Genomic DNA, 27,492 nt, shown 5'->3' on the forward strand with positions numbered 1-27,492 from the left:
GAGAAAACTTGTGGGTTGAGATAAAAACAGTTTAATAATTGAAATAAAATAAAATAAAATAAAATAAAATAAAATAATAATAGAACATACAAAGCAAGTGATGCACGATCCAATTGCTCGCCACCTGCCAAACGATGCCCAGCCAGTTCCCGAGCAGCGGTCACTGCCCCCCAGCCAACTCCCCCCAGTTTATATACTGAGCACGACGTCATATGCTATGGAATATCCCTTTGGCCAGTTTGGGTCAGCTGTCCTGGCTGTGCCCCCTCCCAGCTTCTCGCTGGCAGAGCATGAGAAGCTGAAAAGTCCTTGACTAGTGTAAGCACTACTTAGCAACAACTAAAACATCAGTGTGTTATCAACATTATTCTCACCCTAAATCCAGAACACAGCACTGTACCAGCTACTAGGAAGAAAATTAACTCTATCCCAGCTGAAACCAGGACAAAAGTTTACCAACAACAGCCTCTACTTAATACTCTCCTCCCATAAAAATTATGTTCATATCTGGCACATAACACAGTGGCAGACTGCTGAAGGATTATAATTTAAATCTGAAATACAAAAATTGTGTATTAAAAAATCTCCACCAAAGCAGAGGTATCTTAATAAGGACAATATTTTTTTCAATACAATGAAAAAATAAGATTTAAAAGATGCTTATGTATACAACTGCAGTCATAGCTATTACGCTCCACATAACATTAAAGAAAGAGGTATCAAAATAGTTCTATGTGAATGAAGCTGCAAAAAACAAGGAGAAATTATTTGAGTTATTAAGTCTTACCTGACCAGTGTCCAGTGGTGGTACCTGATCTGTCAGTACAGGTCTCGCTTACAGGCCTAAATACAGTCTCCCAGCCACCGGTAGCATAGCGCCAATTCTGAGACTCTAAAATGAGTGTTCGCTGAGTGCCATAAGCAATCATGAAGCAGTAGACTACGTGATGAAGTTGACAACCATAGCCACAGCCTTTGTTGATATTACACACAAGTTTCTTAGCTTTGCTGCAATCCTTCGGATTCTGTAAGTATGGATGAAAAAGTGAAGCTGAAGAGAAGATATACACAAAGGCATACTTTTTTCTGAACAATGGACAAATGTCATAAATCACACAAGTCATCCTGCTGTAATACATTTCATATTAAAATGAATGAGTAAGCTTCAGCTCCATGAAAATTTTATGTGAATTCTTCACTGTGAACATGAACAGTTATTGAACACACTTCACTGTCCTAATATAAAATAGAATACCTTCAAGATTTTAAATTACTTTCTCATTTGTGAATCTGTCAGAATAAGCTAACATTTGGACTCAGAGTTCACATTTCATCAACATGATTCTCAGAGTTGGACTGCTTTTTCCTGTGGCATTTTTCCAGGTTTGTTAGTTCTCTTTCAATGAGCATGCATGTCATCCAACGAAAGAAAATTTCCACCTGTCTACAATATACAGAATAAAACAAATGCTTATTAATGGACTGCTTTCCAGACTAACTGACCACAGAGCAAATACAGAATATAAAACACATACCTGAGCAGACTGATAAAAGACAGTATTTTAATCTGCATGCACTCTCAATAAAATAATATATTACACTTCCACAATCCAAGGAACAACAACAAAGGAGGCAAACATCTACATGATGTGAATGATGTTTAAAAGTACAAACTAATAAATAGTTTTAGGTATGTGGACAACACAACAACATAATCTACAGAAGTTTTTCTTTCTGTAAAATATAGTACATTGCTGTACACATTCGTACTTGCATGTCTCTAGACATGCTTCTGCATTCCAAAAAAGTTTTTTATAAAATCTCTAGGATGAAAAGTTAGTTTTCAATTAAGCTGCGAGAATACTGATATTTGAGCGTCAATATAAATTCTGTTCCTCTCACATCTAAACAACTTTATTTAAAGTTTTCTGTAAATTTGCAACAAATCAGGTCTTTCCAAAAACCAACAATCACCGTCTGGAGAATGGAGATCTCTCCATCAAGTGATCTTAAAGATAATCTGAATATTCTGAGTACTAAAATACTTAATAAAAATTTTAATTTGTGCATTCAGTTGTGTAAAGGAGGGGAGAATAGTTCAGATCCGGAAAAAAAAAGAAAAAAAAAAAAAAACCCCACAACATGTGTTACTTCAGCATTTGATTTTTTTAATTTTAAGGAAAAAACATCTGATTCAAAGCCTAACTAGCTATGAAAAACAATAAATTAAATAAAATTTCCATTCCTAACTTCTGTTTCCCAGACCCGTACCCTTGCTATCACAAATCTAATGGTTAACTTGAGACTAAATCTAACAGGTATCTTTGAGACTATAACAAATCTACTTCCCACAGTCTTTTAGGAGAGAAAGAGGGTTTTTCTAGCATTGTGTACAAGTCCACAAAGAAAGAATTCCATGAAAAAATATCTCCTCCCTAAATCTACAGACATATTTACACCACGCAATGAAGTACAATGATAGCAGATGCAAGCAGAATCATTTTCTGCTGTTAACTGTTACTGTGTAGAAAAGACTTAAGCTCAAAAAACAAAGACAATAGTGTATATTGTTATATTGCTATTTTTTTAACTTAAATATTAGGCTAATTAAAAAAATAAAAGAAGTTTCTGTCATTTAGAGAGTTGTCAGAAGCAGACATAAGTGTTCAGTTGTAGAAGCTGAAAATTTATATTTTGTGTTTATCTGCTTTCTATTTTTGAAAGATGTGTCTAGATGTTTTAACTGCTACTTAATAATAATAATTCATACTTTATACAGAGTATCTCAGAAGAGTTTTAATACCATTGTGTAACATACTATAACTAGATTGTAAAAAGAACTATTATGGCCAAAAGTAAACCATTAGCAAAATGTATTTATCAAAAAGTAGGACATATGAGTCTGTCACAAGATCTCAATTGGCTTAGACAGAATTTTATTTAATTTATTTTTCAAATGAATTAATGATTTTGCAATATATTTTTGTTGAGACATCTAAAGATATCTTGATTTTAAAGAAAGCATGCAAAAAGGAACAATAGATACATTAGAGATGTCAACAGGGCCATAAAGCATGTTATTAAGACTGTCTTCCCATTTTTTTCCACATTGCAAAAATTCTTATTGAAACTAACTTTTTTGTAACTATTTTGATAATCTCTGAGAATTTTTAGAAAATACCAATAGATGATGTTTTCTACACTTTCTATTACCTTCAAATGCCTGTGTCCTCTTGAAAATGAAAGCATTTAATTGATGACATATTTGAAGTTGTGTAAACTGTTGGACTTGCTGATCTTAAAGGTCTTTTCCAATCTAAACAATTCTATGATTCTATGATTCTAATATTAGTTTGTGACTTATATAGGAAGCTAGTTAAGCTAATTTCTTTATGACTGTGTTTTTTTCAAATTGCTATACTCAAATTTTAAGACAAGGCAGTATTTGAGCTTAAATTATTTACTGAGAACTTAAAAAAAAAGAAAGAAAGTAGAGATGCTTAGATACATTGCAGTTTCAACTGGGATTTCCTGAAAAAGGTGGAATTAATAACCATAGAGAAGAAAGAAAAATTACAATCACATTGCATGCATGAGAATAGTTTGTGTGTTCATAAGCCAAAACTGCCAACCAAAGCAACCCATAAAGGTATTGAGTTGATAAAGGATAACAACAATTTCAAATCCAGCAAAGACTGACAGAAGATTTTTCCTCCTGTTATAAAGTCACAGAAAAGGATTATAAATCTCTGATTTGAATGAGCAGTGCACTCTGTTCTCATCCCTAACTACACTGCTCATCACAGACTCTTATATCCAATTGAGTCATGTACATAATCAAGAGAGGGATGGAAGGGACCTCCAGGATTGTTAAGCCCTGTAATGTAACAGCCATACAACTGCATCAAAAAACAAAGAAAGAAACGCCCCACAAAAACTCAAACAAACAAACAAAAAAACCAACCAACCAACCACACAAAACATACTTTAATATGTAGAAGATTAGATTATGAAGCCATGCCAGAGTTTACGTCTTTTATTTTTCTCAAAATTACTTACATGAACACTGCAACTGAAAATAGTAACAAATTTGCAGAACTGTAAAAAGGTTAAAATTATGTATTTCTGTAGAAGAGAATGTTACGTACCACCTAAAATAAAACTGGATTTTTATAACTGGCAAAATGGATTCGGTGCTCTTTCATCACCAATAACATGGGCATACTGTTGCTCTCACAAAATTCAGGGTTTCCACTATATTTATACAGTTAAACTCTCACCCAAATAAAGGCAATATGCCATTACTTCCTACTTGCAAGCACTGGCAGATTCCAGCTCCTTCTTCCCTTAAGAAGTTTTACAGTCCTTTAGGCTGCAAATGACCTCTCCTGCCTAGGTTACAAGGAAAGTAGTATATGCAGATTTTGTCTGCAAGAAATGTATCTCCCTAATTCTTCTTTAATTAACTTTCATTGGTTTGCCTATTTGAAGGAATATCCTTGAATGGCTTCTTTTGAATAACTATCTTGGGTAGCTACTTTATCTTCATCAGACTTATTTTAAATTGTTCTCCTGCATCCATTTAAAAAATATTTTAACTGAGACATACCAAACAGGAACACTAGCCTTTAAGTAAAATTATTTAAAAGTTATTTTTAGTACCTATGGTTCACCAAAGGAATGCTGCCACTATAAATCTTTACAAGAAGACTAACAAGACTGAAGCAGATTCCGTGCCATTATGACTGACTGCCCCAAATATGTAAGTCTTGTTAAATTCAACCTTAAACTTAATTCTGCAAAAGCAGCATAGTATGAGTCTTGTATTGAAGTATGCCTTCTTTAGAAGAGACTAGACTGTCATTCCCTACTCAAGTTCTCCAGGGTATTCAAGATTTTGTAGACCTCTATGTATCACATCCCTTTCTCAGTTCTCTTAGTAGGCCAAAATCTTCATCTATGTAGTCTTTACTCTCAGAGATACCAGGTTCATGTATTTGATCATCCACATTACTTTCCTCTTCAAGTTTTCTAGTTTTATTATATTGTTTCTGACACTAAGGGACTAGAACTGCACAGTCTATCCTTGATGCAGATGCATTGTTTAAAAACTGTTGAGAGCTGAAATGATATTTTCACAGAATTATCTGTGGTAACTCCAAGATCTTGTTACTCAATGATACTAGCCAACTGTATATGTGTATGTGCATTAAAGACTCTCTTCTGCCATCTACATAACTCAAAATTCAGTGCAGATAACTGTAATCTACAGTTTTAATATCCAGTCAAAGATAACATAACTGGAGTATGAGCTAATAGTGTAAAATTCTTCTGCAACTAGTCTCAAGCTGTTTAGCACAAAGTTTGCAGAATACTGATGGTATTAAAGCCAGATATTTTAAATAAACTGTTTAAAATGCAACAAGTTTTTGCTCTTAATTTTCTACCTCTAATTAAAACAAAAACAACAAAAAAAAAGAGACTGAAATCATGGGGAGTATTACATTAAATAAGTATTGTCTCATAAAAAACCTGAAAACCTGGAAGAAGTTTTGAGGGGAAATTATAGCTATAGTGGGAAATACCCATTACTGAGTGGGTATTTATTTGCCCCCTAAACCAACAGCAATATTTTAAATGGAACCATCAGCAAGAATGGTAAGAACAGACCATATCTCTGTTCACATAATTCTACATATTAAACAAAAGAATCAGTAGGTATAATGCTCTCTAGCACATTATTTATACCATGAGTACATTTTTGTTTCTTATTCCTATTGGGTGACTGCGTACTCTTGAGTAAAATGAAAACACACTCCACTAATTCCATAAGGTGCTGAAAGATAATGAAACACCACAGTATGTTCTTAATATAATGTGTGGCTCCAAAATTACAGTTTATGGTATTTTTACATTCAGATTACTAGCATACAACAATAGCAACAAAAATCAAATAAAATCACAATTGTTAGAAACATGATAATTTGAATCATATAAACATAGGCAAAATGTATAGTAAGAAATCACATGTGCCCGAGACTTATTCTAGCTGGCACAGAAAAGACTGCATCCATGCTATTAAACTTTTTAAACCTCTTAAAACACGGCAGCCACACACAGCAGATTTATGAAAAGTGTCTTGTGCTAAGTCTTAAGCACAGCCAAAGAATTATTTGGGAGAAAACTACTTGATGCGAGTCAAAAGCATGCCAGGAACTGTTCTAACAATTTAACAGTATAGAATATTATGTTCTAGTGCCTGCGAACATTCCCTACCATTGTTTGATTAGAGTAAAAATAGTCTTAAGAATATTTCCAGGTCCCCATCTTCCACTTCTCTCGGTGCTCAAAGAACCTTTTTCTCCAGGGCTCTTGGTTAGTCTATTCACAGAGTCAATAGGATCAGATGAGAAAGATGTCAGATGTGCTGCTTCAATGTCTCACCACCTTCCACTGTTTTCAAGTGTGCAGTTAGCCATCAAAACAAACGACAAACTGGGAAAAGTAAACTCTGCTGGTTAACATACATTTTACTATAAGAGAAATGACTGTGGTGTTTGTAAATTTTAAAAAGTTTAGAGAAAGAGAGAAATGTACTCTCATCCAATGAATCAAGACAGATTAGAGTGGAGTGGACAAGCAGTCTGCTACAAATTACAAAGTAACGTCATAAACACAGTATGATGCTCATTAACAAAGGGGTTCTTTTTTATATTTTCAATAAATATTTTATTCCTTACTGCTACACAGTCTGCTGGAGGAGACAGTCCCACCCAAGTTCTGTGGAAAATCCTATTTTTTGAGAGAATGATGTCAAGGAAAGGTATTTCTCATCCTAGTTATCACAAATGTAATTCTCACCATCTTCTATTCCCCTTTCTTTGTGATGCCACTTGTAATGGTTCCTTTTCATACCAGCTCCCCTCAGTACTTGGGAGGGAAAAAACAAACAAACAAAAAAAAACCAGAAGTTTCTTCCAGCTGCTGGAAGAAAACTTTCTTCCTTCCCTAGTCAGAAATATTATGTATTTGATTTGAGAGACAGGGAGCCTTATCTGCCTCTAATGTTAATTCCTCTAGCTTGCACCTACCCTCCTACAATACACAAGCTTCAGCTTGAGTAAAACATCCCAGCATGCAGATGGACTAACCACATTATGCTCTTCAATCCACTATACAGAAATTATAGAGAAAACCTTATATAGATATCAGCAGTGACCACACTTTATTAAGTGGTTATTATCCTCATACCATACTTTCAGATACTGAATTTACTAAGTAACTTAATGAAGATGACCCAAGACATGTCTCAAGACCTATTCAAAAGTCAAATCATTTTTATATTTTCATATGTGATAAAGTATTGTCCCTTTCTAAAATTTCACAAAAATTCTGAAAAATTGTCTTGCTGTCTGCTATTTTCTCTTTAATTCTTTTGTTTCACTTTCAAATCTATTTTGCCCAAAAGATTAACTTTTTAAATGCTTAGATTCATTCATATGCCTAAGTTTTCTTTTCTAGTGTTACAGGGAAGGAATCAAATCATTCTTCCAGTGCTGTGCAATTAATTCAGCAACCTGGCAAAAATGGGAAAAGAACTGCAAAATACAGATGAGCTTACAATATCAAACAGTAAAGATGGTTCAATACACAATGAAAGAATCTGTTCACAAAAAACATGAATAAGAGCCAGAGATGCGCAAGTATAAAAAAAAAAAATCCACTGAGCACTCACTGGACAAAATGTCAGATTACAAATATAATCACAATTAAATTTCAATCCATCAAAGATTTTCAGTAGATAATTCAGAACTATTAAAATATATAGTAGTAAAACAGAAAAAGAAATAAATGCATATTAAATTACAAACATTCCTGAGAATCCGTCAAAAGTATAACTAAATCTCTCAATGAGTAGGTTCTGGGCTGCATGGGAGGGTGGAAGATGGGGCATAATCCTCCAACTAGTGAACAGAGCTCCTGGGGCTTTATAAGAAATTTTCAGTTCCAGCCACACTTTCAAACCTGAAGTAGGCCAGTTACAGAAACCTTACTTGACAAAATGTGTTTTAAAGACAGTTTCATTTTTTATTAACTATTTAAATGACATCATTTCCCAAGACAATTCAAGTAATTCTGGAAGTACCAAAACTAATCAGACAAGTTTCCTATGCATTTTTAACTAATGGATCCTTCCTGTGTGGATTCTTTGGTGCCTAAAGAAGGGTAAGTGCAAACTTCAGTCTTGTCCAGTTGATGCACTAAGAGTTTCTGCCTCCACCTTCCCCACTTATTTCCACAAAAAAATCTGCATTAAGAAAAAGTTAAACTGATGATGCTGTAGAAAAGAATGTAACAAGGTAACAATAACCATCTGCTAGATGCTACATTTTTAGGCCTTACTAGTCTGTCAGTAAACCTGAATCTGAGACAGAATCTATTAATTGTTCTGTTCAATGACTTCCCCTTAGATATAGACAACCACATGACCATCATTATCTCCTTTCAATTCTGTTGACCACTAGTGGCACTGATTCATTTATAATGAAATGAGTGAGTGTATGTAAGTCAAGTGATTGAAGTTTAACCAAATCAGTAACAGACATAGTTGTCAAGTTTAAGACAACTAGAAGACATAGCCAAAGTGTGTCAATATTATGAATTCATAACCATAAATCTTGACTGGAGCTATACTACCTAAGTAAGGAAGTAGCACTTGTGGCCAGGAACGCATCTCAGTTAGCTTAAGGATATGTCCTTTTTCAACTGTTTGCCTTGCCAGTATCTACTCTTGCCTTTAACATTTCAAGATGAGTCTATTAAAGTGTGCTATTCCTAGGTCTGCTTCTTAAATTTATTCAGAAACTAGAACTGGCATTCATGACATTTTTCTCCTTCAGTAAGTGAATTATCAGGATTCTATGTATTTGGAGTAAATGCCAGAAAGCTTTCAAATAAACCTAAGGATACTGAGTCTACCACAGGAAAACTGAAGCACTACAAGGTCTGCCCATTAAAGAAATCATCTCTTCTCCCAGAACAGTGCCCATACAGACACATAGCTGAAGTCCTTCGGGGCTAGTGTTCTCCTTCCCCATAAAAAAAGTAAATGCTGATGGAGCGCTTAATTGTTTCACATTAGTTTGAATTTATCAACACCAACAGCACACTACAACTGCCACAACACGCTACAATGTGTTTCTCATGACTGAAATGGAATAACTGGGAAAAGATATGAGAGGACTTAATACACTTTAAGACAGAAAAATTTAAGTGACATATTAAATCACCAAAAATACTGGGAAAACTAGAAACCTCAGAATAAAGTCTTGTAAGCAACTTTCTTTTCTTTGCATGCATACACAACCCCAACTAACTAGTATGAATATGGCAAATTATGACTAATATAATTGATGATGTTGCTGAGTACTTAGTAAACTTTCTCACCTGCTTACATTTTTAACCTTCAAAGTTGAAGAAAATGTTTTGATTTTTTAAAAAATTGGAGGCAAAAATATTCTGCTATTGGGAGACTGTGTGCTGAATCACAAACTTCGCAAAATAAATAGAACAAAAATAAGCACAAAAGGAAAGGGGAAGAAAACAAACTGCTGCCTTCATAATCATTTACTCACTCTACCACTTCCAGAATACACAGTACTACAGGAGCCCTTGTCTGACTTCTCCTGCACATTCTTTTCAATCGTTTGATAATGAACATCTCTGAAAATAAGGTCTTTTGCTTAAATGTAAACTTCTAGCTTTTTAAGTGTTGCTCTAACTACAGGGAACTAGCTAAATGTAGCCTCATTAAATCAAATTTATGGTAATACCATCCAAATGAAGTAGCAGTCATCACTATTCACAATCATTCAGCTAAATGATCTCCCAGGGAGATGTCCCAAAATAATGCAGCTGTCACTGTTCAAGATGTACCAGGAAGAAAACTATACAGTACTTTTATTCTTCACAAAAAAAAAAAAAAAATTACAAATATGTTCCAGATACTTCTTTTTGGCATGGAGCTGGGGGGCAAGGGTTGTTGAATTTCTTATTTTATTTTATTTTTTAATACAGTTATATTATGAATAGAGGTGTATATGTGTAATTTCAGACCATGGACTGCTTTATATTGCATACTCACAGTCAGCCCTGCACTCTTCAAAATCCTGAAAACCACACTAGAAAATAAGTCAACTTGACTTCCAAATGTGTAGTCACAGACATATTCCAGTTTTGGAACATGACTTGCAACAATCATTCAAGACAGGAGATATTTTAATCTTCAGAAGGGCTCCAAAAGCTTATGTCTGGCTTACAGGCATGTAGGCAAGACACTGCATCCTTGGTTTTTTTCAGACAGAAGAATGACAATAAAAAGGAAAAGAGAGATGGTAGTAATTGTATATGTGAATGACCCATCTCAAAGACTGTAACTACTCATGAGAAAGAATATTTCCTATCTTTGAAGAGTTGGCTAGGTTTCCATCCCAACTTTGGGCAATGTGGCACACATTGAGAATTCCATGCCTTGGGGTTTGAATCTTTTCTATGAATGATGGTAACAGTATACACCTCGAGGTACATGATCATCCATAAACATATGTAGGCATTAAACCATCCTATCCACAGTTTCTTGCTACAATGTAATTTTTCTGATTTTTTTTTTTAATTGTTCTTTTGGTCTTTTAGCAAACAACCTCCAAAGAAACAAAAGTAGTCATGGAGTAACGGACAAAGTGCAGTCAAAGATCAAAACCAGGTTATAAAAAGGAGCAAGAAATGCCAACACACAGAGAAATGGCCTCTAGTTATCTTAGCGGGACTAGTACTTTCATGCATGAAACATGGAAGAACTGGTAAGAAGCAAAGCCGTTAAATTAAAAGTCTAAGAAAATTTAATTTAGTCAAGTCTAGAGAAGATTGTCATGAATTCCAGAAGAAACTAACCAAAGTAAGCATGACGCATGACAAGTGAAATTTTGTATTGATAACTAAATTTAAAGTAAGCATAGCAGAAGAAAAAATAGTCAAGTTTCAAAATTCAGCTGAATTAAAAATCTTGGGCATCTTCAATAGTTCCATAGTGACATGAACTCAAGGGAGACCTATTATTAGCTAAGTAGTACCTTAGACTACATAAAAAACAAGGCAAGAAAAAAAACATATTTTGGTACTATTCTATAAATCAACAGTCTATTGTCATTTGTCAGCTAGTGGATGCTCACTTCTAATAGCCTGGTGAAGAATTAGTGTTAAGGGAAGATATCAGGAAGAAAAAATTAAAGGTGGTATAAATTCTCACACATGAAGAAGAATGATTGAAAATTTTAGGTATGTTTAGCCTGAAAAGAGATTAATAAAAAGAAACACAGTAAGCATATGAAAGGAAGAATAGTTTCGTGAGAGAAGGCTCATCACATATTTCTATTTCACATCTTAGTACAACAAAAACTGAGCATCCAATACAGCTAAAATGTTTCAACTAACCTAAAAGACATATAGAATAAACAGTATAATATTCTATGGTTCATAAAATACCCGAATAATTTAATGTGTTGCTGCATATTTACTAAACCCAAGAATTTAGTGCTATTTTTGATGACCTGCACCATTATAATGCTAAAAATATCAACATTTATCAAAGCTAGAATTACATTTTTTGGAAAACACGTATCACCATTCTTCAACTTAAACCTCAAAGACAGTTACTAAGGAAACACGTGTCCCTTTCTCTATAGTTTCTAGATCCTTCCATGTGAAACAGTCATATGGAATTTGATGCGCAGCAGTAATACGTTCATATGTTTCTAATTTCTATAATCTACCAGTGATGACTTACTAAAAACAACAAACAATGTAATTTACTCTGTAGTACAGAAAATACTAGAACTTAAAAAAATACAAGAAAAAAAGGAGGGAAATACTGATTTTCTTATGTGTATCTCAGTGTTACGGGATGAATCTATAACGATTAATTTTATTTTTTAAATGCATAAATATGAAAAAACACTGTTTGTCCCATGACAGAAATTTTATTATTGATTCCTTTTTAACAAATTCATACATAAACCAGAAACAAAAATGGCCTGTATGATTGAAATTGAGCCAAGTATGTTAGACCTACTTCTAATTCTGAATCTGAATCTAATACCACAACTTTCTGCTCATGCTCATCATCAGGTTTCCCGCTCAAGATAATAAGGATAAAGTTACCTTTCTTGGTAGTGCCTGAGGATATAATACACTTTCTGAAAAGCTTTAACTAGTTGTGCTACAACTATGAAAGATTAGGATTCTAGATGTGTTGTGACTTGGCACTGGTTTCATTTTTAATATTGTTTCTACTTTTTTTAAATAAGAAAATTACCTCTATAGAGAGAAAGCCCTTTATCATCTAGTTTTAGGAGGACCTAATTGGGCTCCCAGCTCCTTGCTCAGTAAGTAAATTTATTTCAAATTCCCTAGAAAACAATGTAAGCATTTATTTAATGCTTCAATTTTGAGCTGCTGTTCTCCTAAACTCCTCTTACTTTAGTTATTCATTGTATGTACTTGGAGGTCCTGGTTTTGAACTAAGGCCCTGAACACTGTAAAAGATACAGTAGGAAGTGAATCACTCTCCAGAAACGTATACATGCTTAGATAAGACAACAAATGGATACGATGAAAGAAGAGAAAAAGGTAGAGAAAAGCAATATTTATCAGCATGAAAAGTAGTGACACTACACCATTGTCAAACAGTGACATCAAGAATCATAGAATGGCTTGGGTTGGAAGGGACCTTAAAGATCATCTACTTCCAACCCCCCTGCCATGGGCAGGGACACCTTCCACTAGACCAGGTTGCTCAAAGCCCCATCCAACCTGGCCTTGAATACTTCCAGGGATGGGGCATCCACAACTTCTCTGGGCAACCTATTCCAGTGCCTCACCACCCTCATAGTGAAGAATTTCTTCCTCATATCTAATCTAAATCTACCCTCTTTCAGTTTAAAACCATTACCCCTTGTCCTGTCACGACATGCCCTTGTAAAAAGTCCCTCCCCCGCTTGAAAATGAAAGAATGAGAAACAGTTCTCAAGAAGGAGTTGAAGGAAGACAATAAAGTGATGTCTCCTGTATAATTTACAGGGAGTTTTTTCCACGGAAGGGTGTCCTTTTTATTTAACAGGCAACAAATACACAGCTTGGTCACAGAAGAGAAGGTTCCAATAGCTGAACTGTGAAATGTGAAATAATGAAAATCTGAGAAACAAATTCAGTTATTTACATAGAGAAAAGATCAGACATTAGGGGTGACCATGCAAAACAGAGCAGTGAGGTGCACACATGCAAAGAAAAACAAACCAAGTACAAATGAAACAGACTACATCAAATATCTTTTTGCTCGCTATATAAATAGCTGCATGCATTCATACATGAATAAAAGTCCCCAAACCTTTGGAACAAGTTTTGTTTAAATTTTATATACACACACAAGTACATACATTAAAAAGGCTTTATGCACTCACAAATATGAGCATCTATGAGAAGTCTCACACAACTGTTGAAGTATTTTAGGACTGGACAATACACTATACAAGCACTTCCATTTTGCATACTCATATTTTTAAAAATGGGCTGCTTGTTCAGAAGTTTCATACAAGGACTTTCATATTTTTATTTTTAACACTGTGCAAACATATGTATGCATTCTGATACTCTAAAGAATCAAAAATAGAAACCAGAGACTTATCTTTTATAATAAAACAAAGAATCAAAATATGTAAGTACAGCCCAGTGAAAACCACAGATCCAAAAAACAAACAAAAAAAACCCAACAAAACCCCCAAAACCAAAGATTTACTTGAAATACTATCATTCCATATACATGTAACACAATGTTTGAAACAAACATTCTAATTTCTTTTGTATGTAATTCATTCATGTACAAACATTCACTTAAAACTGTCAGGTAATTGTTCTATTACAAGGGTATAGTTAAGTGATATATACATATATATATATTAAAATAAATAAACAAATAAATGTTTACCTTGATTTAAAAGCTCTACCCTCTTACCTGTAGATAAGTTATTCTCCTCTGTACCAAATCTGTTAGATCTTTGGCCTCTTTTTCTCGCCAGTCTCCTGCTCCATCTGTTTGACTGAGGTAGTACAAGTCGGTCATTATTGACCTGTAAATAACAATGGAAAACAATCTTAAAAAAATAGGAAACAATCTTAACATTACTAAATTGGAGGATTAGATGAAATCAAAGACAAATTAAACAGATATTTCAATTATAGCCTCAAAAACAGTTTCTTCATGCTACCTCCTACCCCACAATCCAAACAGTAGCCAAGAAAGACTGACTGTGTCCTCCATTTAACATATGTTCCATACCAATGAGTAATTATAGTATTAAACAGGAGATGGGTTAGAAAAACTGCTGTAAAGCATTTGTTTCTGGTATGTGCTAAAGGAAACTAAAAAGAAAGAATAGTTCCATGCTAGATACATTATCCAGTGGCCCCAGATGAAAGTGCAGTAGTGATTCCATAGTAGCTTCTATTATAATGCATTGTTACTTTGCCTCCTACAATCATCTTACTATGCTTGTATAGAATAAAATATTACAAATATCTTTAGCACAGGTACAACAGTAATCCTTCTATTTTTATTAGTGAAAACTAACTACAGAATATTATTACAAGGTTTAGTAAACAGTGTTTTCTATGGCATGTAGCTCCTTCTGACTCTGGAAGAAGGAAGCGTTCTACCTGCTTAGAATGACTGCATGCTACTAATACTCAAATGGAAAGAAATTCAAAACAGACTCATGGCCATATTACAAGTCTAGGCTACAAAACATTAATTTTGAGGGACTATCAAATATTAAATTGAGGTTACCTAATACACTAGAGATCCTCTTCTTAGGGTTATCACATTTTGATGACCAAATAAGAGGATAAAGAACTCCATGTCATGAGAAGAAAAATGGTATATGACATTTATTTTCTGAGATTAGCCAGGAATTTTGTGAAAAACAGTCCAAACAGTAACACCCAGGAAAAGATTTTTTTTATCTGTGGCTTTTGGGAGGAAATACAAGACTAGAGGCAAACTATTCAAAATATTTGTAAAAACATCAGTGACTATTCTGCAAGTAAAAGGTAGCCCAATTCAGAACCAATAATTTCAGAGTTGGCTTTATAGACTGAGAATATTTAAAGTTCCTAAACATTTCTCCATAACAATGCTAAAGTTTTAAGTTTGAACCACTTTTCTTAATTCTTTCATCTAAACTTCAGACATTGCAATTTATTGCCTGAAATTCTTGATAAGCCACAATTTTGATCACTAGGAAGAGATGCAACAGAACAAAGGCAGAGAAATTTGGGAGGTGACAAAAAAGAGTGTGAGGGGAAGACAAGCATATTTCCTAACAACGTTTGAAGTGGTCTTGTCAGTGAAGTAATACAAGACACTGTTGTTGGGAGCACTTGCTAGTACTGGAACCACAAACCTAGTTTGCTAAGGCTATCCCTTGTAAATAAGCTTGGCAAGTGAGAGAGGAGCAGACGACATATCTCTATTAGGTAACTACTCCCAATGACACAGTATTTAAGTGGTAAATATTGAGATAAATCAAATTGGGACAGAGCTATCTTCATCAGCAGAGTTATCAGACAACCTTCTCTTGCTAATAACCAGATTTATGGATCCATATCTTTCCATTCTCATACACTCATTCTGTTTTTCATATCCATACTTCTACACAGGATTAACAGTGACACTACCTTAATATATCATCTACTGTTGCTGTATTAAACATTATATCCAAATTGTTCAGCAGCAGTAATGATCACCTTCTGTCAATCAATTGGAAGTACCATATTTACATTCTAATCTCAAACTATATAAACTGGATTTTCTTTACAAGGTAACTGAGCTTGAAACACCCTACTCTGGCTTTGTACGAAAAATAAACAATTTAAAGTATTATTAGGTAACTAGTTTCGAATCACTAACTTTGAAAGATGCATAATACTCAAGATAACATGCAAACACAGTTTAGGGACAATTAGAACAGAATTAATGATGCAGTAAATCTAATACAATGGATTGTATACAAATAACTGAACAGACAAAGAATCTGCTTCTCTTAAAGCAGTGTTTTCCAATTTACAGAAAGCATTACAGGCTAGTAGGCAAATTAAAAAAGGAAACCCATACATTTTCTTGGGAGTTTAAATATATTTTTCTTCCCAATCAGGATGCAACCATGCTGGATCTTTAAAGAAAAACTATAAATTTGAGGTCTAAACATTAAAAAAAACCAATCCTGTGCTATCATTAAAAGCAGCTGTGCAACCACAGCCAGATTGAAAACAATTTTCAAATGCTCTCTTACACTGGCCTTAAAGGTCTTTTCTGTACTTGCGATATAAGTAATCAGCATATTCTCCTTTTACTTTATAGAAACATATTTCTATTAAATTTTGGCATAAAATAACTGAAAATACAAAGCCTACCAATACAAAAAAGTTTTCCCTCTCAGCAGTTAAGTAATTTTTCCTATTTCTAAGGAAAAAAAAAGTGTTGTCCAAATTTTATTTCTTACATTGTTGGCCATGGTGACCATGACAAAGCAAAGGCAGTAGGTAAGTTTAAATAATAAGTCTTACAGATGAAATATAATTATTTTCCATCATTTTTGAGGTAAGAGGAATGATGAAAGAGTCCTTACACAACCTCAGTGACTCAACACTTTAGGGAAAGGCAGCTTTGCTCAGTACCAACCATAAAGAATATCAAATAATTCATGGGAAATTTTATGAATTCATACAAGAGTTTTCAGATATTATCCACAATCTTTTTTTAAAAAAATTTACTCTCATAAAACTCTGAAGTAAACCAGGAACTGAAAAATTCACAGGCGTTATCACACAGAAATGATTATAGGGTAGTGCAATTTTAACACACTTTCAGTCATGGAGACCCTCTTTCTTTGATTGCTCCTGCTGCGAAATGTGCATTTTTTAGGTTTACATCTGCTAAGTTCTTTTAAGTGTGGCAGACCATCATGATGGCTTATTAATAGAGATTTAGAAGAGACACAGACCAGAATCAGGCTTCATGCGGAGAGCTAAAAAGTAGATGGACCAGTGATCCATGAGCCCAAGATAGCTAAGTGCAGACAAAAGATGAGCCTGCAGAGGATTATTGAAGGCTATTGTGGGTAGTAAAATGGCAGAAATGCAATTTCAGTCCATGGCGTTGCAGATATTTAGTAAGTCAAACTTGGTCTTTCATTGTGTTACTAACCAGCAATATCAATTTGTTGTTGTTATTTTTGTTTCATATCATAAATTAAATCTTGGGGCTGCTCTTAAAAGCATTTTGCTCCCAGAAAACAGAATGGAGTACAGAATCTGGCTACTTATTTCATTTGCATTTGATTGTCACAAATAAAGAGGGGAAGGCAGGCATTTTTAACACATTTTTAAAGATCAGCATAGACATTTATTCCAAATTACAAAATTACATTTAAACCTCCTAGAAACTTTATATCAACAAATAAAAACTCAAAGAAAAAAAATGTGATATGTTCAACCAAAGTCAAAGGAAATAATGTGAAAATATGCCCAAACACTATGCATCAAACCTTGGCCAGCTACCACAAAAGCCCTGATGACAGCTGTTGTTCCCCAGGAGGAGAAGGAATGAAACTAACTCAGTAACAGCCACTTCGCAAACAGCGTAATGCCAACATAGGAAACAACCATGACAACAAGAGGATTAATCTGTTCTTTTTTGATAACTCTATACCAAATAGTCTTTCTATTGTCAAGATGAAGTTACTCGGAACAACTCTTCCCTATGGCAACTACAAGAATACAATTACACATTCCATACTGCAGGAAATGCTGCATTGGGATACATTGTTTCTTAAACAGAATCAGGAGTGAAATACTGGACAAAAACATCTCTAAGACTGGCATTCTCCAGAAGAAAATCTACACACCCCCTAGGACACAGCCAAGAAATAGTGACTAAGGCATCCAACAAGAGAAGTGACATCATATTAGTAGTAGACCATTTGCATAACAGCACCAAGATTAACAAAGAACTCTAATACTACTTATCCAGAGTCACAGAAACTGTCTTTAAGTCTATCATCTCTTAAAAAGCAAGTCTTCTCTATGACACAACAGGCTTTCCTCACAAACAAACAAAATATTAGCCACGTTCCTTACATAGCTATCTCATCATTTGATCACTACCCACCCCTTTATCTGCTTTTCCACACAAGGAGGGCATTACAAACTGCCTTAAGTACTTATAATTAACACTAATCTTTCTAATCCAAATATTAGATTATAATATACATTAAAATATCTAAGATATAGCTTTATATAAATAAATAAATATGTAAAAATAAATAATACCAGCTTCACATGCAATGTTCCATTTATCTAAGATACACAGGTAACAATTTTTTAAGACATCACCGGCAACAAAAGGGCATTCGGCAACCTGTTAAATCCCTTAAAAAAATCAACAAGTCCACATGTACTTCAAAAAAACCCAAACAACCCAGCAATAACAAAAATCCCCACCAAAAAGCTGTGATTCTCAGAGTGAAGGACAGCATCTGATTTGCTCATTCTAAATTTAGTTATGTTCCTTTCAGGGGAAGAGACCAGATGGACTGTGTGGAGGGAAAAAGAGACCGCTCCTTCCCTCAGGAGCTACGGTGCATCCCGAGGGAAAAGAATACCCCAGAGACAGCAGTGCATCACAGGCCAAAGGATGCGCACACAAGGAGCTGGGAGTTTTCCTGCAACTCACGCAGCAAGACTGAAAGATTAATGGGAAAGAAGCAGACAGCCTGACCTCAAAGGTGAAAGAACAAACATCTGCAGAACTAGAGGCAACCCAGAAGAGCATTCTGCAACACAAGATAATTTTATTGCCCAAAGCCAATGCTGTAAATACACCAAGAAGACAAGCTGAATATTGTAGAGACATTTTTGTATCTTGTCTTGTAGAGACATGTTTGTATATTGTTTTCTCTTATGTAATTGCTTTGAATTTCCATATTGTAAAAAAAATTTCTACATTTTATTTTAATAAAACCTAGTTTCTGGCTGCTTGGTTTTAGCCTAAATGACTTTAGTCTTCTTTGGGGACCTCACCACACAGGAAGGTCTACACAGATCTACTACTAAGGCTCAACTGACTCCAGGACATTTCTGCTTTTGATAACTATTGTGTCAGTCTAAAGAATACTTTTATTCAACAAGAAAATTCTTAAATAAAGAAAAAAAAAAAGAGCAGCTGTGATTGCTTGCATCATATACAAACTTATTCCAGTACCACAGTGGTTTCAGGCTTCCACAGTGGAATTCATCTCATAACTTCCCATGATGGACATCAGTAAGTCTGGCATTAGACTACTTGCTCCAGTTTTGGCACAGATAGTTTAAAAGGTACACCAGGAATCAATTACCTGAAATCCAAGAAACCCAAACAGAAATAACTTCTCTGGAGAACAAACATTTCTGAGTGGAGGTAACTATTGAAACAAACTGTCCAGGGAAGTGGTAGTTTCTCTGTCAGTTGACTGTTTATAATTGAAGATCTCAAGTCTTTTGGAAAATTCTGCTTCAGCCAAGCACTACTTTTATTTCAGTCAAACATACATAATTGCACTCAGAAGAGAAATAATTGAATGAAATGTAATCGCCTATTTTATTATTAACTCTCAATAATTGAATAGTCCCTTCTCACTTTAAACTCCATCAATCTGTGACAAACTGGGTTTTGGAATTGTGGAAGATTAAATTACAAAATTTAATGGACTAAGTTATTTGCCCACATTAATAATCAAATTCAGATTATTTTTAAACTATGTTTTAAATAATGTTTACATTATTTCCAAAGAATTGAAAATTCTTACTATTTTTTCCTTTTACTACTGTATTATTTTCGAAGGCTCATGCTTTACTGCTGATGTTCACACATGCGGATCTCAGCTTTTTTGGGAAAGAGATACTTGTTTAAGGTGGTATATTTAGTTAATTCAACCATTTTCTTATGACTGTTTACTAACGAGACACAAATTGCCATTGCAATCCTGTTGGGAACAGAGTTATAAATATAATAGGCTTACAGACAGATTTTACTGAATTTTTAACATTTCCTGGATTAATTTTGTTCAGCGTGAACAAAACTCATACAGACTGTTTTAGTATAATACAAAAGGCACTTCAACAATGGGGAGGCCAGAAGATCAACAACTTAAAATATAATTCCAACACATCTTTGAACAACATAATAATGACAGTGTAATTCTAATTACAAAAAGAAGTGACTTTTCAGATGACAATTAGTCCTGATATTAAGATATTACCCCATTTTAAAGTAAATCCAATTATATAATATCCCAATGATCAATACAACTTATATTCTAGTATTTATGAAAGGCACAATCAGATACCTAAAATAAATATTTTAATTTTTTTTAATGGTTTTGTTATATGTACAAGTATGCACATACACGCATATATAGATAGATGCAACTGAAAAGCAACAACTGGCATCCAGGACCCAGGTATTCCGGTAAAAAAAATGAAAATATGTCAAGTTAAAGGGTCATACTCTAAGTTGTAATGACATAAGCTGGATATATACTTTATCTCCCATTGAATACTAGTAATAATTTTACGTTTATGCTTCAGACAATATTTTAGCCCACATACCATTAATTTATCCTAAGATATTTTTAAGCAGTATATCAGTAGTTTACTTAACTCAACCCATAATCCTTACAACATATATACAGAATCAACTAATACAAGTACCTTTCCTGATGACCCAAATCAGACAGAAATTCATCAATGCGTCTTTGTAGTTCACTTCCTTCTAGATTTTTCAACTTCTTCAATTCACTCTGGAGGAAAAACCAAAGTTCCTTAGCCCCATTTTCAATCCTCCTCCTCAATATTTCATGGTCTTTTCCAAGGCCTCCTACTTAAAAAAAAAAAAAGGCATAAAAGCATCAGCACTTGTAGCTAAATTATTTGTTAAGAAACTAATACATTTGTGATACCGAATACCAAAACTTGTTTTAGAAGTAAAAGCAAACTTATCTACCAACCATTTCCTGTCCGCTTCTTATAGTTTTCTATCTGTTCTTTGGCCTTTAAAAGTTGCTCCTCTAAAGCATGTACCTTTCCTGCAGCTGGTCCCTGATCAATGGGACCATCTGGTATCCTAGGATATAGAAAATAAAGAAATTATATGATTTGAAAATATAATTGTTATTTGATAAATCATTTGCATTAACAATTCAGGTCTCCTCCCATTTTTGTTCCATACTGTTTTGCTGATAAGCCTTCTTGGCATTTTCTTAAAGCCAGAAGAAATTAAACATATTAACATAAATAAAGATTTTAAAACTTCAATCCCATAGGAGAAAAACAGTGCATAACACAGCTGCAGCACACAGGTTCAACCTGGTGTTAAACTGTGCTGTTTACAAGACTTCCACTCATTGACAAGACCAACCCTAGGGTTTACTTGTGAAAACAGTATTTGCAGCAGCTTGACTCATTTCCTGTGAGAAACTGGAAAACCATGACCATTTGCTGGATTGACTGGCACACAAGCAAAGCCTAATCGAGGGATGTGCCTTCACAAGACTCAAGTTCTGCCCACTTTTTGTATTCACAAAGTACATTCTGGTCTTGAATGCTGGCCATATATTCTTAGAGGACCAGAGCTCCAGCACTGGAACTCCACTCTTAAGTTAAGTCTTCCCACCTATTGGCACAAGATGATTTCAATGTATTTTCTGGACTCAGAAAAAGATCCTAGCTTCTTAAATGTACCATCATGATAATTTTTTATGACAACTCTGGCATTCTAAACTGCTGGTCACCTAAAACAACACTAGAAACTGTAACATCCATTTGTGAAATCTCTGCTATGTGAGCACAGGAGAAGTATGGAAATATGTATCCTGAAATCTATGAGCCATACATCAGCCCTGAGGGTATTACTGAGGTTGGCTCACCATCTCAACTCTAATCCACATATTAATAAACTGAAATTATTAAAGAATAGAAATTAGATGCTATCTTCTATTTGCCTCACAAATTAGAAATTAATGCAGGGAAAATAAAAACCCCTCTCATGCCTAGAGAAATGACACTTCTGGTGGATCCAAGGGTTAAAAATTATTCCACCTTCTGTAAGACTTTTGTAAGAGCTGACCCTGAAAAGGAAAAAAAGAAGCAGATGTGTAATGAAAAGTCTTGAGAACTGTAAAGAATATAGAATTCTTGCAGAACATGAAGATGATTCTTCATTCATAATGGAATATGAGCATAAAAAGAAAGGGATATTCTCTCCACACACATATACACAGAGTTTCAAGGTACCATATGGAAAGACCCTTTGCCAGACGAAAGATACCTCTAGCATAGAGAAAATAGTGGTTAGAGGGAGTATCTTCACCCTAAACCAGAAATGACAGCATTCTGAAGATCCTATTGAGATGTCATTATCTTTAATGTCTCTCAGGTCTGGATAATTAAATACCAATAAAAATTCAGGAACTGAGGAAAAGTCCATTTTCACTGGAACATTTGAAGGGAATAAATACCTAATGTGAGCATCAGAAAGGTATATCACACGAAGCACAGCATTTAAGCCCCTTTTTTCAGAGGCGGGTGGGAGAAGTGGAAGAAGCAACTACGTAGTTTGACAGAAATTTAATAAAAAAATTCTGCACTCTTAAAGCTCCCTATTGAAAGCAAATTAGGGATAATTACATTATTGCAGAATATTTATTTGTGTTTTAAAGCTACCATGGTACAGAAAGGAATTATCAACAACTGCTCATATGTCTGGTTTTTTATGCACTGAGGGAACAAGCATGACAAAACTGAGGAAAATATTCTAATCTTAAATATGTGCACTCCCTAAATATACACCTTCTGTATGACCAATCCATATGTGAACTTGTTTCTACAACAAATGCACAATATGATACTATACTGAGATCCGGTACTGTATTGCCAGGTACAAGACAATACAAACAAACCTTTAAAAAACAAGCTGAAACATGTTTAAGCTCTTGCACTAGTTTAAAACCACAAGGTTGAAACATATTTGTGATCTGTCAAGTTGGTATCACAATTTGGATTGTGACAGGACAACTAACCACAAGATTACCAGGAAAAATGGAATGGCTTATCTTGTATAAGTCACATTCCCTAAAGGTAGAATTTGCAAAAAGCAATAAGGTAAAAGGATACAAAATCATTACCATAGGAAATCTTCAGACAACCCACACATCCTCTAAAGATGAGGAAAGTCTGTTAAAGTAGCAATTACAGAATCCTACAGAAGGATGGTTGTGGATGATACAAAAGAAACACAATAATTCTGACCATTTGATATAATTAAGATTTTAAAAAAGAAAAGTACATGCCATTTAACATTCAACTTGCTTTGGCATACTGCAATAAAGTTGTTTACTATATTTAGGCTGTTAGATAACAGGAGCTAGAATGGGGGAGGGGGCCATTCTCCTAAGCTAGTTGTTTGGACTTTTAAAAATTACATCATTTTAGGATAAAACTAAAATAACTTATTCTTTTGGCAGTTTTGTCTCTACATCTGTTACCTCATTAGACTTGGAATTGCTGTCTTCCTCGCTTTCATCCAGTCTCAAAATTAAGTTCTTCTCTGCAACCAGCACAGCTTGCTTGTTACTGCCCTCTACAAGTACATCAACTGAGTTGGAGATAAGGCAACATTTGAGGGAAGTGTTTGAATTAAAATCCTTATCTATACTCATGGCATCATCTATGCAGATAACTTCTAGTGCAGAATATCCTAGGAATAACGCATACTTATGAATAATAATTCCCATTGAAAAACATACACACAAGTTTTCATACCAAAGTAAGTCCTGACAACTGACTTGCTCCTTAAAATTTGAGAAATGAGTTTAAAGTAAGTTTATCTAAACTATGATGATTCTAATCAACAATAAAAGAACATGTCAGTAAGCATCTAGAAAAGAATATCCTTCACTTATTGCTATGACAACATTGTAAATTGTTATGAATACAAAATAAGATTATAATCCACTTACATGGGCAGCCATGACAATACACCAAATAGTGGTTTTGTCTGAATTCTTTTTCTCAATACTTACAAGGTGTGATTTTTGCATGCTGTTTCCTACCATTTTATAGTAAATATAAATGATCTTTTCCTTAATGAACTCATATAAAATAAAGATATTACTGTATAACTTTAAACATCAAAAAGATTATGCTGTAGAGATAATCCGTTTCTGCTTTGTCCCTTGTTTAGTAATCCAGCTACACTTAAAGACAGAAAAAAGAATTCTGTGTACATCATCCATATCATCCATATCATCATTTTCTCATCACCTTCACGTAACATAGAGGGGCAATGGCAAAGTAGCAATCTCTAATCTGAATCTCTGAAGGCAAAAAGAATCACTCAAAAATTAATTGCAGTGACATTCAATTTAGCTGGAAGAACTGCCATACTGTGTAAAGTAATTGTAAAAAAATTTAAAAAAAAAAAACAAAACCAAACCATTCTGACCTTTTCCTATTTCCAAGGTATTTAAAAGGTTACATTAATTTATCAGGAAAAGGAAAAATGTAAGATTTCTTAAGTTCCCACTCAAATGTTTTCTCATTCTTTCATTTATGTCTTTCTTAGTTCTTTGTATGGAGCTGGAAGGTTTATAACTAACTGAAGCCACATTATGATTGGCTTTTCTTCTTTCACTTTTTTTTCCCCCTAGGAAGAAAATTATGTTTAATTATTAATGACCACTAACACATGCAAACAAACAAAAAGAATATAAGATGTCACTTCACCCTTCTAAGATAAAACCTCCTCAGTAAATAAAACTGAAAGAAAACACGCAATGTTACCTGCAAATAAAAAGCGAGCAGCATCCCTTATCAATTTAAATCAGCACTACCCTGATCAGTGCTGATTTATATCCACTGAAGATGTGTCCCTTCCCTTAATTCAGAATTGCACAAAAACCAGGAAAAAGGGCAGAGATGCACACCATATAGTTCAATGATTTTCCCCCCTCACACATTGGCCTGTGCAATAGCCTCAGCCCAATCTTCAAACTTGAGACACTTTAAATACATGTAATAGAAAACAGTACTTTAAAATAGTATTTAAATTTTTATCAACCCAAGGCTATTCTTGTATCCAAGTCCCTTTCAATGCTTACTACAGGCTTACTGGCCCCAACAACTGCCCAGAGTAATTGATAGAAGTACTTTAATAGATTTGCTTATGATTAATTGATCACAAATTTGGATTCTATCCCAGCCTCAGCGCCAACTACATTAAAGCAATTAAAGTGCTCTTTCAAAATTAAAATCCTACCTCTTCTTTCTGAAGCTATACTCAGAACTATGAGAATAATGTCTATAAATACTGGTGTTTGGTTTTATTTGTTGGATTACATTTTGCCCTTTTCCACTCCTGTTCTACATTATAACACATGATCCTATTCAGATAAGAAACAGGTTATTGTATTTATTAAAAGAATTGTAGGTTCTACAAAATGTAATATTAAATAGACTCTAGGAAGTAAATATATATGGAATGTGATGTATTAGTAATATGAACACAATATGAATACATTTAACAAGATTCTCTGTTTCTCTGAAGAGAACTCTGAAATTACTGGTTCCCATACTGCCAGGCTTATCTTCCAGGAAAGGATACCACTAACGTACAATAAAAGATAAAAATTTGACCATCACCCACCAAGACACAAAGGAGCACATGAATACTATGAACCATTAATGTATTGCAAAAAAGGAAGTCCAGGACATAAATGAAGGCATACACATAACTTTTCCAGTTTCCATTTAAGAAAATCAAACATTACAAAAATAATTTTAAGCTTTCCTCCTCCTAAAAGCGTTATATCATCTAGATGCAACAGTGACAGCCTTTAGCAGTCATACCATAATCCTACTAGTAAATAAAATGTTCAGGTAAAACTACATTACAGGCAAACAATTACACAACGTTATGTAATACTTTGATTTGATTATTACTCCTAATTGAGTTTCCCTTAAATAACTACTAAAATTGTAGTAGAGAGTTCCCTTTTTCCTGTGAGACCTATGACATCTGTAATAAGTGTTCTTGAAAGGGCTCTTCCAATTCTATTGGATACAGAATAGTAAAACAACAATCTATAAAAAGCTCAGTTTTATTTCTATTTTGCGCTAATGGGATCTAGGCTGCTTCTAAAATCAACCCAGATTTGCTCACCCAATATTGTTTATAAACATGTAAGGACTATGGTAACTCTCCAAATCTCGTTATACCATAATATTCACGCACATACTCTCTAAAACTCAGGCAATACAAATGTCCTGGTTTCGGCTGGGATAGAGTGCGCTAATGGGATCTAGGCTGCTTCTAAAATCAACCCAGATTTGCTCACCCAATATTGTTTATAAACATGTAAGGACTATGGTAACTCTCCAAATCTCGTTATACCATAATATTCACGCACATACTCTCTAAAACTCAGGCAATACAAATGTCCTGGTTTCGGCTGGGATAGAGTTAATTTTCTTCCTAGTAGCTGGTACAGTGCTGTGTTTTGGATTTAGGGTGAGAATAATGTTGATAGCAACAACTAAAACATCAGTGTGTTAAGCAGTGCTTACACTAGCCAAGGACTTTTCAGCTTCTCATGCCCGGCCAGCGAGAAGCTGGGAGGGGGCACAGCCAGGACAGCTGACCCAAACTGGCTAAAGGGATATTCCATACCATGTGACCTCATGCTCAGTATATAAAGTGGGGGGAGTTGGCTGGGGGGCGGTGACCACTGTTCAGGAACTGGCTGGGCATCGTTTGGCAGGTGGTGAGCAATTGCATTGTGCATCACCTATTTTGTATACTCTTTTATCATTATTATTGTTATCATTTTTACTACTTTCCTTTCCTGTCCTATTAAACTGTTTTTATCTCAACCCCAGAACTTTACTTTTTTTTTTCCCCGATTCTCTCCCCCATGCCACTGTGGTGGGAGGTGGGGAGTGGGAGAATGGCTGCGTGGCACTTAGCTGCCTGCCGGGTTAAACCACAACAGTCCTTTTGGCGCCGGACATGGGGCTCGAAGGGTTCGAGATAACAACAGATTTGACTGGAATGTGCTAGATGGAATTTATAGCTGTTATAGCTGTTTAGCTATTAATTGGCAGGCTCCTGTGCTTGCCATGGGGCTTGCTTGCCTTACTGTATATTAGAGTCTAATGCTCGTTAGTGGCTGCTTTTTGCTTTCGCTGCTTGCTGTACTGCTTATCATCTTACTGTGCCGTGCCCGGGAACATTTTGATAACAGCGATGGCGGTGCGCCTGGGCTGGCAGATGGCCAGGGCATCGCTGCTGTT

General features: G+C 34.7%; 1 protein-coding gene across 1 annotated transcript in view; it reads right to left on the reverse strand.

Annotated features, from left to right (window-relative positions):
• FUT8 (fucosyltransferase 8 (alpha (1,6) fucosyltransferase)) overlaps window positions 1-27,492 on the reverse strand; it is a 77,807-nt gene that overhangs the window by 43,834 nt on the left and 6,481 nt on the right. Inside the window, exons 2-5 of the mRNA XM_009329739.1 lie at window positions 21,153-21,268; window positions 20,857-21,022; window positions 14,066-14,180; window positions 788-1,025 (exon numbers count right to left, since the gene is read on the reverse strand). Of these exons, the coding sequence (XP_009328014.1) occupies window positions 788-1,025; window positions 14,066-14,180; window positions 20,857-21,022; window positions 21,153-21,268 (635 nt within the window). The remainder of the gene's footprint in view (window positions 1-787; window positions 1,026-14,065; window positions 14,181-20,856; window positions 21,023-21,152; window positions 21,269-27,492) is intronic.

The sequence above is a fragment of the Pygoscelis adeliae genome, unplaced genomic scaffold, assembly GCF_000699105.1.
Source record: "Pygoscelis adeliae isolate BGI_AS28 unplaced genomic scaffold, ASM69910v1 Scaffold117, whole genome shotgun sequence".
Lineage (NCBI taxonomy): Eukaryota > Metazoa > Chordata > Aves > Sphenisciformes > Spheniscidae > Pygoscelis > Pygoscelis adeliae.